This window comes from Medicago sativa, chromosome 7 (genome assembly GCF_051527215.1).
Source record: "Medicago sativa cultivar Bolivia chromosome 7, Bolivia_mono, whole genome shotgun sequence".
NCBI classification, from domain to species: Eukaryota; Viridiplantae; Streptophyta; class Magnoliopsida; order Fabales; family Fabaceae; genus Medicago; species Medicago sativa.
In genome coordinates this window covers 72,219,390-72,235,057 of record NC_140755.1, presented here as the reverse complement: position 1 = coordinate 72,235,057, position 15,668 = coordinate 72,219,390, and the positions used below count along the sequence as shown (strand labels likewise).

The window sequence follows — 15,668 nt, the reverse complement described above, 5'->3', positions numbered from 1 at the left end:
ACCCCACACCAAAGCCGTGGCAAATTGTATGGAACAGAAAAGATTCTTGCGTGGTCAGGAAAAAGGTGGAGGGTACAACACTTTGCCAGGGGTTATGCCACCAAAAACCCCTGGCAAATTGCAAAGCCTGCAGATTTGTCAGCAGCACGTGAATTGCTTGTATTGTAGCGCTTATTTAATTCACATCATCAGACATATCAGTCCCCTCACATATCAGTCACACAATACTTAGAGAGAAAAAAATTCAATTCTCCACAAAACATAAACCACCACCACCGTTGGCGTGATGTTTTCAGATCCCCTTCAATTTGCTCTCCTCTCCTACGGTTAGTTTTCAGATCCACCACCACCGTCCATCAGTTCGGTTTTACCACCACCACCGTCTCCTCTCTCAGTCGGTTAGCCCTTCTCATCTCCTCTCTCGGTCGGCCAGTACATTACCATCTCCTCTCTTCTTCTCTTTTAGGGAAGTACATAAATTGAAATTTATTTTAATTTTTAGGGTTTGGTTACTGAAATTGGTAAGTTGAAATTGAATTAGGATGTATTAATTTGTTTGTTGATTTTATATTGATAATGTTGAATTAGGGTTTTATTGTTTGTTGAATTAGTGACCTATAGAGTTTAAGAGATTGTTTATGTAAATTGCAGTTTTTTTTTGTTCTGGTTTAGTCAACAGAGTCTGTGGCTAGTTGACAAATATTGATCTAAACATTTTTACTAATACTGTACTACCAAAAAATTTTGCTGTCCTCACAATAAATACTTCTACAATCGTGTAATCTCTCATAAAATCATCTTTTATCTTGTTATGTATCATTGTTTTGCTGAAAATGCATATTTCTTGTTGTTAATGATACAAAAAGAGTCAACACAAATGTAATAGGTTCACACACTAGATTTTTTCTGCAATCATTCATCCTGTTTTAACTTTGATTTTGGGAAGTTTATGGTGTTTGTGGGGTAGAGGTATAAGTGTATGGTTCATGTTAAATTTCTTTGAATATTCTAAGTTTATGGTGTTTGTGGGGTAGAGGTATAAGTGTATGGGATCAATATTTCTAAGTTTAAAAAAATTATTTAAAATAATTTTTATTATTAAAACAATTTTTTAAAAAAGAAATAAAAAAACAATATAAAAACGTTTATTTTAAATATTTTAATAACATTTTTTTAAAAAAAAAAATTCGTACACAATTTGCCAGGGGTTAACCCCTCGCAATGCCCCTGGCATGTTTTAAAAATGACATGTGATAAAAGCTGCAATGTCCCTGGCACAGTCTGCAAAGCCTGCATTGACCAGAATGTGTCATAAAAGCTGCAATACAATTTGCCAGGGGTTGAGCCAGGGCCTATGCCAGGAGCGCATTTTGCCAGGAGCTAAACCCCTGGCAGGACAATTTGCGATGAGCGGATTTGCTAGTGATTCTGCTCCTGGCAAAACCCCTGACAAACGTCCATTTGCCAAGGATTTTTGCATTTTGTCAGGGCTTCTGCCCCTGGCAAAATGCAACATTTCTTGTAGTGTTAAAGAAGAATGTCAAACAATTGCATTTAAATGAGGAGAGAATTTTCAAATTTGATATGAATGGTAAAAGTGCATTTAATGAATGACAAAGGAGTGAGAAGGTCAAATGTGAGATTTTTTTTTTTTTTTGATGGAAAACATGATTCATACATTCAATAAAATAAAAATACAATGACATTTTCGCATCTTGTGTGCAAGAGTCACAAAATAAATAATTATTAGACGTTGGAGTCCATAGTTATGATGGTGCTGAGGTTCATAGGGCTCATAAAATCAGAGGTTCCATTAAAGATGTCTTGAACGATAAATCTCAAAGCACGTTCAGTTGGATGAAAAGGGTCCCAAAAGGCATAGAGATCACGATTTGGGCATATGTTTGACAAGGCAGTGCATAGTCCCACGCCATTGAAACGTCCTTGACCACAACAAGCTACCTTTGATGTAACAAAACCAAAGCTTTGAGGATTGGTGATCAAATTCATGTTCATTTGATAAGCATTGGCAACAATAAACACATCACATCCCAATTGAGTGTTGAGGTCTTTAGTCATTTGAAGCAAAAGCTGGTTGAAAAATTGAGCAGCTTGTTGTATCTCATTTACACACTCCCCATTTATGCTCCTAGTAGCAAGTTGAGCAGGAATACAACCCAACGGGCCAACTCCAGTCACAAGCACCCTTCTAGCTCCCAAGTCAAACAACCGCATAAGAATATTTCGATACTGAGAGACAAGATAGGTGCAGTATTGTGGCACGTTGAATTGACGAGACCTAGCTGAAAATGGAGTGAGAAAATAGTTGTTGACAAAATCATTACCACCAAGTGTTATAAGCACCAAAGCTCCATTAACAATTCTATTTGCCTCCTCAGCCCCTACTTCTCCACTCAATCTTTGTTTGTATTGCTCAAACAACGAAAACTGTTGAAACATTCTTAATATTCCCACAAATTGAATGCCGGTGTCATTAAGGATTCCAATCCCAGCTGAAGCAAAATTGGCTCCAACCAATAATCTTTGTCCGGTCAATTGAGGACTCAAATATGGTAACGTGGGTTCAGATAATCCAATATGCTGGCCAATAAGGTCAGGGAGGTTGACACCATTGGAGAAGCGGCCAGTGGGACGACGACCGGGATAATCGATGCCATAAGGAGGAGAGTCGGCACGAGCCGTGGTTAGCGAATAATTATTGTTGCCACTGTCAACAAGTGAGTCACCAAAAACAAAGAAAGCACGAGATGCAGCTTGAGCTCTCATTGTCACAACCAAGCTTATGATGGTGACCAACACCAGAGGGAGAGTGAGAACCAATCTCATGTTAGTCATAATGATGAGATGAGAATTTGTTGAGAGTGAACACTCTTTTCTGTTTTGTGAATTCTACTGTCAAATGTGAGAATTTAAAATGCTTTAAGGACATTTAATTGAGAAATTCAAACAATTGAATTTGAAATGAATGACATTTATTGCATGACAAAGGGGTGAGGAGGTCAAATCTGCGAATTTATTGCGTTGAAATGGGAGGGGAAAAGCCAGGTAAAAATTAGGGTTAGGGATTTGCTTGACCAGACAAGCTTTAGAAACAAAGATAATTTGACTTGAACCGTATTATTTTAATTTGCAATATCGTTTATTTTAAAAAAAAAATTATTTAATGCATTTCTTTTATTTGAACCGTGTTTATTTTTAGAAACCATATTATTGAAAATTTGCAACCATATTATCTTATTTTCCAACCGTGTTCTATTATTGAAATGTTGCAACCATATTATTTTATTTTCCAAACAACCGTGTCCTTAAATGTAATGAATTGCCAAACAATCTGAATTTAAATGAATTTATGGCGTGTATTAAGGGTTTAAATGAAATGAATTGCCAGACAACCTGAATTTAAATGTATTTATGGCGTGTATTAAGGGTGAGGAGGTCAAACTTGGAATTAATGCGTTAGAAATAAGAGGGGAAAAGCTAGGTTAATTTTAGGGTTAGGGTTAGCTTGACTTGACAAGCTTTAGTAAGTAAGATTGTTATTGAGGAAAATTAAATAAGTATTTGTGGTAGGAAATTTTGGTTCAACCGGTATCTTCGATGGTAGATTTTTTAATTAATAGAATTTATATATTTTAAATATTAAACGTGATTTTATTTAAAAAAATCACCTAGTTTGATTTGATTAAAAAATTTAATATAAAATGCATATAGATCATATTAGGATTGCTCATGAGGGGAACCAAGATTTAAATAAATGGTTTTGTTGCCACGAAAACGGCCACGACATACAGGTATAGGTGGTTACGGTCACTATTTTTCACCATTTTAATACACTGATAAAACATCACTAGAACGAACGCGACCAAACAAAAAATAGGGATCAAATTTATTGTATCATTTTGTTTTTCATGCTCATCTCTTATAAAAACATTAAAAAAAATTAAAAGAAACTCTGGAGGTTTAACAGATTAGACGGGTCAAATTCCACCGTCCATTTGCAGAGGCCTATATGAACTAGTCCACTGAAACGGACATCGGGGAATCAAATTTAAGATTGTCGTGAATTCGAACAAATAATCCAATAAAACTTAGATGTTTGGAGCAAAAGAAGTAATAAGAGCAAAAGAAGTAATAATCAGTAAGCACAATTCTCAAACAACAACAACAAATAGATCTAGATCTAAGTGTGAAGCAACACCACAAATATATTCAAAGCAAGAAAGATAAGAAAGTGTGAAGCAACACCACAAGTATCTTCAAAGCAAGAAAGATAAGAAAGAAGTGAAGGAAAACAACATAGGGAATTACAAGAGCTAATTACGGCGGCATTATTATCAAGATGATGAGCTGGCATTTCCCTCCAATTGAGAAAATGTCAATTCTCTATGAAGCATGTTTAGGGAATTCTCACATTTTATTATAAATTTTTAAATAGGGGCTTAGTTTTATGAATTTTCATCTGATATATTGAAGGACATGTATTAAACCAAATGTTCATGACAGGAAACTAAGTTTTGTTTTTTTAAGCAAAGGAAAATATATAAAATAAAGAGAAAATACGAATATAACCACAAAGTCATACAAACAGATATAAATCAGCACAATTTAGCGAACCCAACGCGGGGAACGAAACCAAATTGCAAAAGAAATAATGTGTAAATGTCCTCAAACATTTTAACAAACTAGAAACGCGACTGAATAAATTCATACACATCTTTTTTGAATAGTGAATGAACAAACCACCAACACCGATAGGGGTTCACGTACAATCAGCTCCCTGCAAAACACATCAGGCGTAAACACACTTTCGAGCCAAAATAGACCCAGCAATCTGAATCAACTGCAAGCTACTAGGACAGATCAGAACTGAGTTTTAGAAACCACACACCGCAGAACAAGGAAGGTGTTAGAGCCAGCCAATACAAACGCGAACAAAGAGGCTGCGTTTTTAGAAAAAAAACCTTATCGTCCCATCTTTAGGCACGGAGGAAGAGAAACCATCAACAATCCAGAAACTGGATCCACCACAACCACGACCCTTTGCATACCTTAAAAACGCCGCCGACCGACTGGCCGACGGCGAGGGGGAGGTTGGGAAAGCATGCAGAAGCTTGGACGCCCAGAAAGAAGGAACAATAACCAAAACCAGGAGCGACAAAGGTGACCAGATTTAGCCACTCTCGTCGTATGAAACACAGATCTATGAAGGACCAACCATCACAAATTTTCAACAGCTCCCCAGACACCCAAAAGAAACAGAACCGCGGCAGTGTCGGTGGAAGAATCAACGCCGGCGGTCAAGAGGTGGTGACGCCGTGGGAACCAACGTGCGTACGACCGCCAAATAGCTACATCGTGACAGAGGACCATCCCACTCTATGAACCTCATGACAGGAAACTAAGTTGAAGATAAACTGAAAAGCATTATCAAAGTTGAAACTTCTAAAACTTAAAAACATCAGCATTTTTTAAGTTAAACAGGTGAGCAAGCATTTGCATAAACTGATACATAATTCGATATATTATATATAAACATCAAAATAATTCAAATCCAAGTCATCGATAAAACACTTATTGTCTCATCCATCGTCCCCAGGACAATGTCGCTTAGTTTATCCTCGTCCTGTGATATCAGATGCTTCTCATCTTCCTTTGTATCTCCAACTATCTCTCCATTTTGATAGTGTTGGTTTTGCTGATCTAATATTCAAGAAATACTCATTAGAACAGTCAGGGCATATAAATTCTCGTCAACATACTTTCATTATACATGTGAAATTTTTGTCTCCAATATATATTATCATTACACCAATCTTGTACTGCTTACAAAATTATATTATATGTAGGATTTTGAAGTTGAAGTATAAGAAACTATTTTCCTGATGAATGAAAACTACTGTTAAATTTCAATTCTTAAATGAAAAATTTCAAAAATTACAGCAGTACACTTCTCAATGCAAACTGAAAATTTATTGTTTAGGCCTCCCACTAAAAACAGCATTTTATGTACTTATAATCTTTTAAACTGATGCTCACATCAAATTCAAACTTTATACCTATAAAGATATTTTCTAAGCAGTACTAGTAAGCAAAACCAGAACATATGCTTTAAGACATGTATGTAAAAATGATAAATCTAACAAAGTATCTTCATACATGTTTGTTTAATTTCTTGTTAACCTCAATTTTGAATAATGCAATATACTTCCAAATCAAGTACTATTTCATTTGTCTTTCAACTTTTCTATGAGAATATTTCTCAGAGAATTAATTTCATTTCAGTAGAATCATGTTCTAGCTATAATCTTTAAAAAATTCATCTTCTAGCTCATAATAAATATAAAATCAAAACAAATTCTTCCATACATTTTCAAACAATTACCTCCTGCAATGCATAATTACAAAATAAACTCAAGCAACCTTTAAGAATTTCACACAATCTATAAGTACAAAATGATATTAACACAATGAATTAACAAATTTAAATCAGTTAACTGTCAGCAAGAAACTTACTTTCAACGAAATGAAACCAAGCTTTCGACATAAACACTTGCATGAAAGGACCAGTCAATGCAGTCTTGAACTCTGATTCTCGCTACTTCTTTATTTCTCAAATTATAGATCACTGCATGGTCGGGGCTATGTGGCTTTGCAAATATCACCATATCACCATTTTTATAAAGGCATACCGTTTGATAATAATCCTTAATGCAACAGCCTTGAAGATTATGGTAACTAATCTTAAATAATTGAGACCAAGACTCTTGAACTCCATACTCCTTCATCTGCCATAAAACAAAACCATTGTCTTTTGTATCATAAGAAAAACTAAGACAATCCATCAAAACCATAAGAACTGGCCAAACAGCTGAAACCTCATCAAAACCTTGAGGCAGCAACAACTGCTTGTATGTCTCCGTTGAAAGATCAAGCGAAATAATCACAAAGTCCTCAACATTAGTAATATACCGGTATTCATTAATAGAATAGAAATCATTGAGACCAGCCAACCAATTAAGAGTGCCACTCAAATGCATACCATTGTTAAGACAAGTATGTCTATGATTCAATCCATTAAGCGGAATGACCGGAAAACTTTGAATATTTCTCCAACAGTTACCACCCAAACTAAAAACTTTGACCTCACTTGTCACTGGAGCTGGTTTATTTTCTTTAGCATGAAAGGCCACAACCTTGTAAGTTTTCGTTGAATCATCATAACCAAATCCAAACTGAAAAATGTTTGACAAACTGTGGAAAGAATGAAGACGATCTAGAGGAGTGCTATAACTAAACGACCCTAATTTTTCAGATTTTTTTCCGGTGGAAGGGTTCCAGAAATACATGGAGTAGTTCTCATGCCCAACAAATCTAGATCCAACAGTTTGTGTGATATAGAGAAATTTGGAAAACAAGCAGATCAATCCGTTGCAGGAACCGGCGATATAGCAACCCTTTTCCAAATAATGGCTATTGTTGTGGCTGTGAATGCTGATGGATGGATTTTCGATTAAACGATGCAAGGGGATGCGTGAGACATTATAACCATCGTTATCATTCCATATTACTATGAGATTTTGTTTTTGTGATGACTTCTGTAGATGCTTGTCGACAAAAGCTGGATCGGAGATAAGAGTGTTCCAGGATTTGCTCACGCTTTTGAATCGCACAATAGTTTTCACATCAAGCCTTGACAGAATGTCTGCCACGAGTTTGTCTGGTATGAATGTCGGCAACAATGGTGCGGTGGATTGAGGTTGTTTCTTAATCGGACGAATAATCAGAGTAATGCTTTAGTTGAAAATGGAGCACAAACCCTAACACAGGCGGCCGAAAAACATAAATGCTTTTGTTTTGTGGGCAATTTTTTTAGGGTTTACTTTCCACCCCTCTCTTTTTTAATCAAACACTAACCTCGCTTGTTTAATTTTCCATCTAACAGATACCTCCCTTCTAGATAACACCGTTTAACGTCTGTTAAAGTAGATCACAGTACTTTGTGGTAGGATATTTTTGCTGAACTGGTGTCATTGACTTGGAAGAGATCTTTTATAATCTCATCCAACTGCTCTAGATTATTTACCACGACCGGAATGAACACCACAAAACATTGTTACGGTCGTGGCAAAAGGTAAAGAGAAAATTTATTGTATCATTTAGTTTTTGATACTCTTGTCTCTTATAAAAACATTAAACTTTTTAAAAATAAAAAAACTCAGTATCCAGCCCAAGGCCGACAAATTAGAATGGTCAATTCCCACTCACCACTTGCGGGACCCATATCAACTAGCCCACCAAAATTGTTAGGGGGGATCAAAGTTAAGACCATGAGTGGAGCATGCTCTATGGTCACAAGTCAAACCAAACAGGTTAAAAAAAAATCATTTCTGGTTAAATTGGTTTGGTGAAGAAACAAATCCATTACGAAATTATGAAGAAACAATGAGAAATTAATTTTTTAGAACACACTTTATTAACGTGAAATCCATCACAAAAATATAAATTAAGCTATTATACCATATAAAAAAATATAAATAATTTTGTGAGACTTCTAACTAACACTTGCCTAAGCACAACCGAATTGTAAAGTTTCATAACCGAATTGAAATCTAATTGATAGTAGTTCCTTTCAAAATGATAATAGTTAAGCTGTACATCATGAAACACCATTACTGTTTGTCAAGACTTCTTGATGTCTTCAATGATTTTAGTTCATTTATTAATTGCATCAAGTTGTTGTAAGAATCTCCACCTTCCTCTGTAGTCCTCTTGGCAGCATCACCAAGTTTCTTTGCTCTCATCCTCATTTCTTTGCTCTCTTTGCCACTTCCCATCGAAATCTCAACAACCTTTGCAATCTCTTCCCTTTTAATCACTGCATCCTCTCCCTCATTCGACCAAAATTTGTTCACTTTTGATCCAACTGAAACTCCAATCTTCAAAACATCAACAAGCAATTTCTCATTGTAAAATTGCTCAGCAAACATTGGCCATGCAAAAATGGGCAAACCAACACTAAGGCTTTCAAGGATTGAGTTCCAACCACAATGAGTCACTATCCCTCCTGTTGCGGGGTGGCCTAATATGAGAAGCTGTGGTGCCCAATTCCATATGATATATCCCTTTTTGTTTTCTTTCATCCTTCGCTCAAAATCATCAAGAAACCCGTCTTCGTCTCCTTCTCCATCTTTTTTCCTAACAACCCAAATGAAATTATGACCTGAATTTTCAAGACCATGAGCTATTTCTACAATCTGAGAATGAGAGAGTCTCGTCAAGCTTCCAAAACTTACATACAACACAGAATCATTCGGCTTTGAATTAAGCCAGTTAAGCAATTCCGACTCTACAATAACGTCTTCTTTCTGCTCCTTTTTAACCCATGCTGAAACTGGTCCCACACTCCATGCTTTGATCCCCATTGTGCTCTTGTAAAGATTCTCATAATCACCTTCAAGTTCATGAAAGCTATTGCATAGAGTTCCATAGCTTCTTCCCTCCGATTCATATACAGCATCAAAATAATCTGAGAATTCACTCCTTTCCCTCACATATTCTTGTAATTGTAGAGAAGTCATCTCAATTTTATGCGGAAGACCAGGAATTGAAAATTTTTGGGAATCAGAAACTAAATTGTCATGAGGCTTTTGCTTCTTGATAAAGTGAGCTGCACAACTTGAGAAGTAGCTTGAGCTGTAATAGTAAAGCCTTGGAATGCCGAGTTTTGCAGCTGATTTCACTGTCCAAGGATATAACATATCTGAGACTATACAATCTGGTTGGAGATCATGGAACAAAATCTCAATTTGATCTTGGATCTTCGCAATTCCAAGCATGATTTTACCAAGCATTTCATGGGAAGTGGCATCTTTGATATTTTCAACACCATCTGGGAGGCCAACCTGGGCTGCAGGGAATTGAATCACGCAAGTTTTGATAGAATATCCAGAAAACAAGTCGTTGTCGATGGCTTTCTTGAATAACAAGGCATTTGCTTGTGTAGTGATGATGGTAACATTCACACCATGCATCGCAAATAGTCTTGCTGTATCAATCATAGGGTTCATATGGCCAGGAGTAAGATATGGTAGAAAAGTAACATTGAGTTGTTGGGGTTGAGTTTCCATGTTTATGACACAAGTTAAGATGAGAAATATTACTCAACTTTTCTTTCTAATTAAACAAAATTTGAGGCTCTTCCTTTTTAATCTTTCTCACGCATCTTTCCCAACATGTATAGATGATTCTGTTTTTGTCTTTAATTTGCATTATACGATCATTGGAATGAGTTTATAGGTCATTTGTCTCCTGTAACTGCTCTTTTCCTTTTGTATTTTCTGGTTGGCATATCCAAAGTTGAATGGATTAGGGTTAATTATTTTGTATTTTCTGGTTGGCATATCCAAAGTACTAAATTTATATATTTCTTTTAATTTTATTTCTGGTAAAGACCAGTTGGCTAATTTGTTTTCTATTTCTTGAATTTCTAATTCATTATTTTGATATTCATCTTGATTTAATTCGTCTATGTTAGGATTACTAGATGATGCAGGACATAAAGTCCTACTACTGGTACTAACTGACTCAAAGCCCTTAAAATTTGAGACATAATTTAAATTCTTTTTAAACAAACTAGAATTCTTAAAGTTCTCTCTTCTCTCTCTCTCTCTCCCCTTATAGTTTGTTCCTATTTTGTTTCTATAGCGTGCTAAACCAACGGTTTCACTGCCTACCCTCAGGTCTTACTACCTGGACCACACACTAAGATACAGCAAGGATAAAGTTCAGGGTTACAAAGATTTAAAAGAAAATAAAGCTTGTAAGAAAACTAAAATAGTTTTAAAGAATTTAAACTAATTTCAAACAGTATCAGGCTCTGATACCAAACTTAATGCGGAAAGCTTAAATATGAAACTACTCTTTGTTCATCTTCAAGTACGCAACCCTCAGCGTCTAGAAGGTCTGTAGATTCAACTATTAGAGTAGGATTGTCAGGTGTAAATTTCCAACCTGCAGTTCCAATTCCTTTATATCAACATCCAAGGCCTAGATCTCCATCTAGATCACCTTCACCTACTAGATCTCAAGTTTGTAATACATTAACCAGAGAAGAACCCTTTGAGATAGATAAAAATTGGATTAAAATTAATTTTATGGGAGAACATAATAAACAAAAAAGAGATTGGTATTTCTCTACGTTTAATAAAGAATTAACAGATTATTATTTAAAAGAATTCTATAATTTTTTGACACATCATGAGATTAATATAAATTTCTTCACTTGGTTTGAATTATATTGTTTCGAATACGAAATACCTAATCCTTATGCTGATAAAATGTTTTTAGATACGAATACTAGAATGACCACTCAGTGGAAAACAACTAATAAGCAAATAATTAGTTCAATACATCCACCTTTAGAACCTATTTTAATAAAGGTTGAAAATATGGAAATAGAAGCAGCCCCGTTTAAAACAATTAAACATCCTGATGAGCCACCTGCTCTTACAACTAGAAAAGATTTTTATCACATACATACTCAGCTAAATTACACGAATCAGACATTAAGTACCATAGCAACCCAATTAGGAAGAATTGAGGAAACCTTCCTACTCCTCAAAAGGAAATTAAAACTGAACTTGATCCTAAAAGACCTATATATAAATATGAAGTCCCTTCAAAAAATATAGCCAACAAAATGAAATTAGGACCTGAAAAGTCAGAAGAAAAGATTAACCAATTAATAGAAAAATTAAGTAAAATGAATCTAGCCTCTACCTCCTCAATCAATATGCTTTCTCAAGAATATGATAATAATATTAATAAACTAGGTCCAGGACCTAGGCCTAGAACTAGGAATTTTTATCCTCGTCCTTCATTTGCAGATGTGCAATTTGAAGAGAGATTTAATTTTGTTGAAAACTCTTATACCGGTCAAGCTATATCAGAATGGAATATAAATGGCGCATCTGAACATCATGTTTTGGATGTAATTCAACAGATGACAATGGCGGCAACCGCTTTAAAAATTAAAAATAATTCCGATAAGCAAACTAAAGATATGATAGTTATGGGTTTTACTGGGCAATTAAAGGGTTGGTGGGATAACATTATGTCCCCGCAAGATAAAATTTTAATAGACACTGCTGTTAAAGCTGAGAATGGAATTAATGAAGAAAATTGTGTCACTACCCTCCTTTATTCTATTACAAAATTCTTTGTAGGAGAACCTCTTAAGCTCCAACAAAGAGCGTCCGATCAATTAATGAATCTTTACTGCCCAACTATGTCAGATTATCGTTGGTATAGAGACATGTTCCTTTCAAAATTATGTCTTAGGGCAGACGGAGGAATGTCTTATTGGAAAGAAAGATTTATAGGAGGATTACCTAAATTATTTGCAGATAAGGTAAAAGAAAATCTTAAGAGAGTTTATAATGGGACAATCCCATATGATTCTTTAACCCTAGGAGAACTTTCTAATTATGTTATAGAAACGGGTATGCAGGTTTGTACCGACTTTAAAATACAAAGAAAAATTAAAAGCGAATTAGGAAGTAATAGAAGAGAAATGGGATCATTTTGCGAACAATACGGGGCACCCCCTTTACGAGCCCCTAGTAGTAAAAAAGCTAGAGAAAATTCTAACCCTAAGAAAAAGAGTTCTCATAAGCATAAGCATTATAAAACTATTAAAGATAAAGGTAATCAAGAATATTATAAATCTAATAAGAAAAGTCCAACAAAAAATTATAAAAAACCTCATAAAACATTAAAAGATAGTAAAAATATTCAATGTTATAAATGTGGAAAATTTGGACATTACTCTAACAAATGTAGAGTTAAGGAAATTAAGCAGATTAGTAGTTTAGATATTTCAGAAGAATTAAAAGAAAGTTTGGTTAATACATTACAAAAACTTATGTTAGAAACTGAAGAAGAAGAATCAGTTAGGGAACAATCTTCAGGGGAGGATTATAATAATCATACATCAGAATACGACGATCTAAATCAATTAGAAAATTGGGAAGACAACATCCAAGATAGACCAGAAGAAGAATGTTCTGGATTAGATTTTTGTAATTGTAATAATTGTATTAAAACTATTAATGTAATTACTAGTAGTCAAGCTGATAAACTAATTACGATTTTAGATAAGATGGAAGATTCTGAAAATAAAACCGCTTTTATGAAACAAATAAAAGATATTATAGAAGATAATAATATTCACAAAAATGATGTTCATAAAATAGAATTTAAAGATATTATGAAAATGTTTGAATCTCCTAAAGAGGTTACCATTAAAGATTTAAATGAAGAAATAAAAATTTAAAAAAATGAAATTAAACAGCTAAAGGAAGTAGATATCCATTTAAGACAAAGAAGTGATAATTTGGAATTAAAATTTTTAGAATTACAAGGAAATTTTATAATAGCACAACAAGAGAAAATAGAATCTTCAAACATACAAAATAATAATAATGAAGAAGGTTACATAGCCAATATTGCTAGAATTATATCTCATAAATGGCATGTTAAAATTGAGTTAATTGTACATGATCATACATACGTATTAGACGCATTAATAGACTCGAGAGCAGATCTAAACTGTATTCAAGAAGGATTAATTCCCACACAATATTATGAAAAAACTAAAGAAGTCCTTGCAGGAGCAAATGGAGCTAGATTACAGGTAGCCTATAAATTATCTAATGTAAAAATTTGTAAAGATCAAGTATGTTATAAAACCTCGTTTTTATTAGTTAAAGACATGAAAGAAAATTTAATCTTAGGAACGCCTTTTTTAGCACTATTATATCCCTTTATGGTTAATGATAAAGAAATAATTACTGAAGCTTTAGGAAGAACTGTAAAGTTTGAGTTTATACATCAACCGAAAATAAGAGATATTAATTCAGTTAAAAGAAATAATATTTCTATTATAAATCAAATAGATTTAAAGAAAAAACAAATTAATTTCATTAATAAAGAAATACATTATAAAAGAATAGATGAGCAATTACAATCTAAAAAGATACAAGATATAATTAAAGATATACAAGGTAACTTTATTAAGGATCTTTGTTCAGATCAGCCTAACGCTTTCTGGAAAAGAAAGGTACATACGGTATCTCTACCTTATGAACCCAACTTTAAAGAAACCAATATACCTACTAAAGCGAGACCTATACATATGAGCGAACAGCAATTAAACTACTGTAAAAAAGAAATACAAGAGTATTTAGATAAGGGACTAATTAGGCATAGTAAATCCCCTTGGAGTTGCTCAGCTTTCTATGTAGTTAACGCTGCTGAATTAGAAAGAGGAAGTCCTCGCCTTGTTATAAATTATAAACCCTTAAACACTGCTTTACAATGGATTAGATATCCAATTCCTAATAAAAGAAATTTAATCAATAGACTACAAAATAAAAGTGTCTTTTCTAAATTCGACCTTAAATCTGGATATTATCAGATTCAATTAAAAGAAGAAGATAAATATAAAACCGGCTTTGTAGTACCATTTGGACATTTCGAATGGAATGTTATGCCCTTAGGATTAAAAAATGCACCCTCAGAATTTCAAAATACCATGAATGATATATTTAATAAATATTCTGATTTTGTTATAGTCTATTTGGATGACATATTAGTCTTTTCCGACTCAATTAATCAACATATATATCACATGAATAAATTCTTCGAAATCATTAAATCTAATGGATTGGCTTTGTCAGAAAAGAAATTAAAAAATTTTCAATCGAAAATTAGATTCTTAGGATTTGATATAAGTCAAGGAATGTACACTCCTATTAGTCGATCTTTAGAATTTGTCAGTTAATTTCCTGATAAAATCAATGATAAAACGCAATTACAAAGGTTTTTAGGATGTCTTAATTATGTGTCTGATTTCATACCAAATCTTAGAGTCATTTGCGCCCCCTTGTTCAAAAGACTTAAGAAAAACCCTCCATCTTGGGATGACACCATGACTACTAGTATTATTAATCTTAAGAAAATTGTTAAAAAATTACCTTGTCTAGGAATTCCTTGTCCTACGGCCAGTCTAATAGTAGAAACTGATGCTTCAGATCTAGGATTTGGAGGGATATTAAAGCAAGTTTTACCAGGGTCAGAAAAGGAACAGGTTGTTAGATTTTATTCCGGAACTTGGACTGGACCGCAAATAAATTACAGTACTATTAAAAAGGAAATTTTAGCTATTGTTTTATGCATTATGAAATTTCAAATGATTTATTTTCAAAGCCATTTGTACTAAAAACTGATTGTAAATCAGCAAAAAGTGTTTTACAAAAGGATGTTAAAAACTTAGTTTCAAAACATATTTTTGCCAGATGGCAGGCATTACTTGCATGTTTTGATTTTGAAATTACGCATATTGAAGGCATTAAAAACTCTTTACCAGATTTCTTAACAAGAGAATTCTTGCAGGGAAAAATATGAGTTCAAATGATAAAACCTCCAGAAAAGATTCTTATGGCCCTCCATTACCCTCTACAGATAAACAGATTGTAGTAGGATCCTCCCCTACTTACATATCAAAATTTTCTTCTCCTAGTTCCTCCTCCGGAACTAGAGCCCAAGCTGTGCTGGTTTCACCATCACAGTTTAATCAGAGAATTACG

The 15,668-nt window shown here is 34.0% G+C and overlaps 1 protein-coding gene and 2 pseudogenes across 2 annotated transcripts; all 3 read right to left on the bottom strand.

Annotated features, from left to right (window-relative positions):
• Nucleotides 1-1,642: 1,642 nt before the first annotated feature.
• LOC146908212 (GDSL esterase/lipase At5g33370 pseudogene) lies at nucleotides 1,643-2,906 on the bottom strand (annotated as a pseudogene). Its single transcript, XR_015019697.1, has one exon. The product of XR_015019697.1 is annotated as a GDSL esterase/lipase At5g33370 pseudogene (transcript).
• Nucleotides 2,907-5,472: 2,566 nt separating this feature from the next.
• On the bottom strand, nucleotides 5,473-8,691 carry LOC146908211 (F-box/kelch-repeat protein At3g23880-like). The gene is made up of 3 exons (XM_085729242.1): nucleotides 8,582-8,691; nucleotides 6,535-7,812; nucleotides 5,473-5,721 (listed from the first exon to the last, which is right to left on the bottom strand). Exons 1-2 carry the CDS (start codon nucleotides 8,689-8,691, stop codon nucleotides 6,537-6,539), a joined length of 1,386 nt encoding a protein of 461 aa, XP_085585368.1. The 3' UTR covers nucleotides 5,473-5,721; nucleotides 6,535-6,536.
• LOC146908210 (soyasapogenol B glucuronide galactosyltransferase pseudogene) lies at nucleotides 8,578-10,148 on the bottom strand (annotated as a pseudogene).
• Between the last annotated feature and the right edge of the window lie 5,520 nt (nucleotides 10,149-15,668).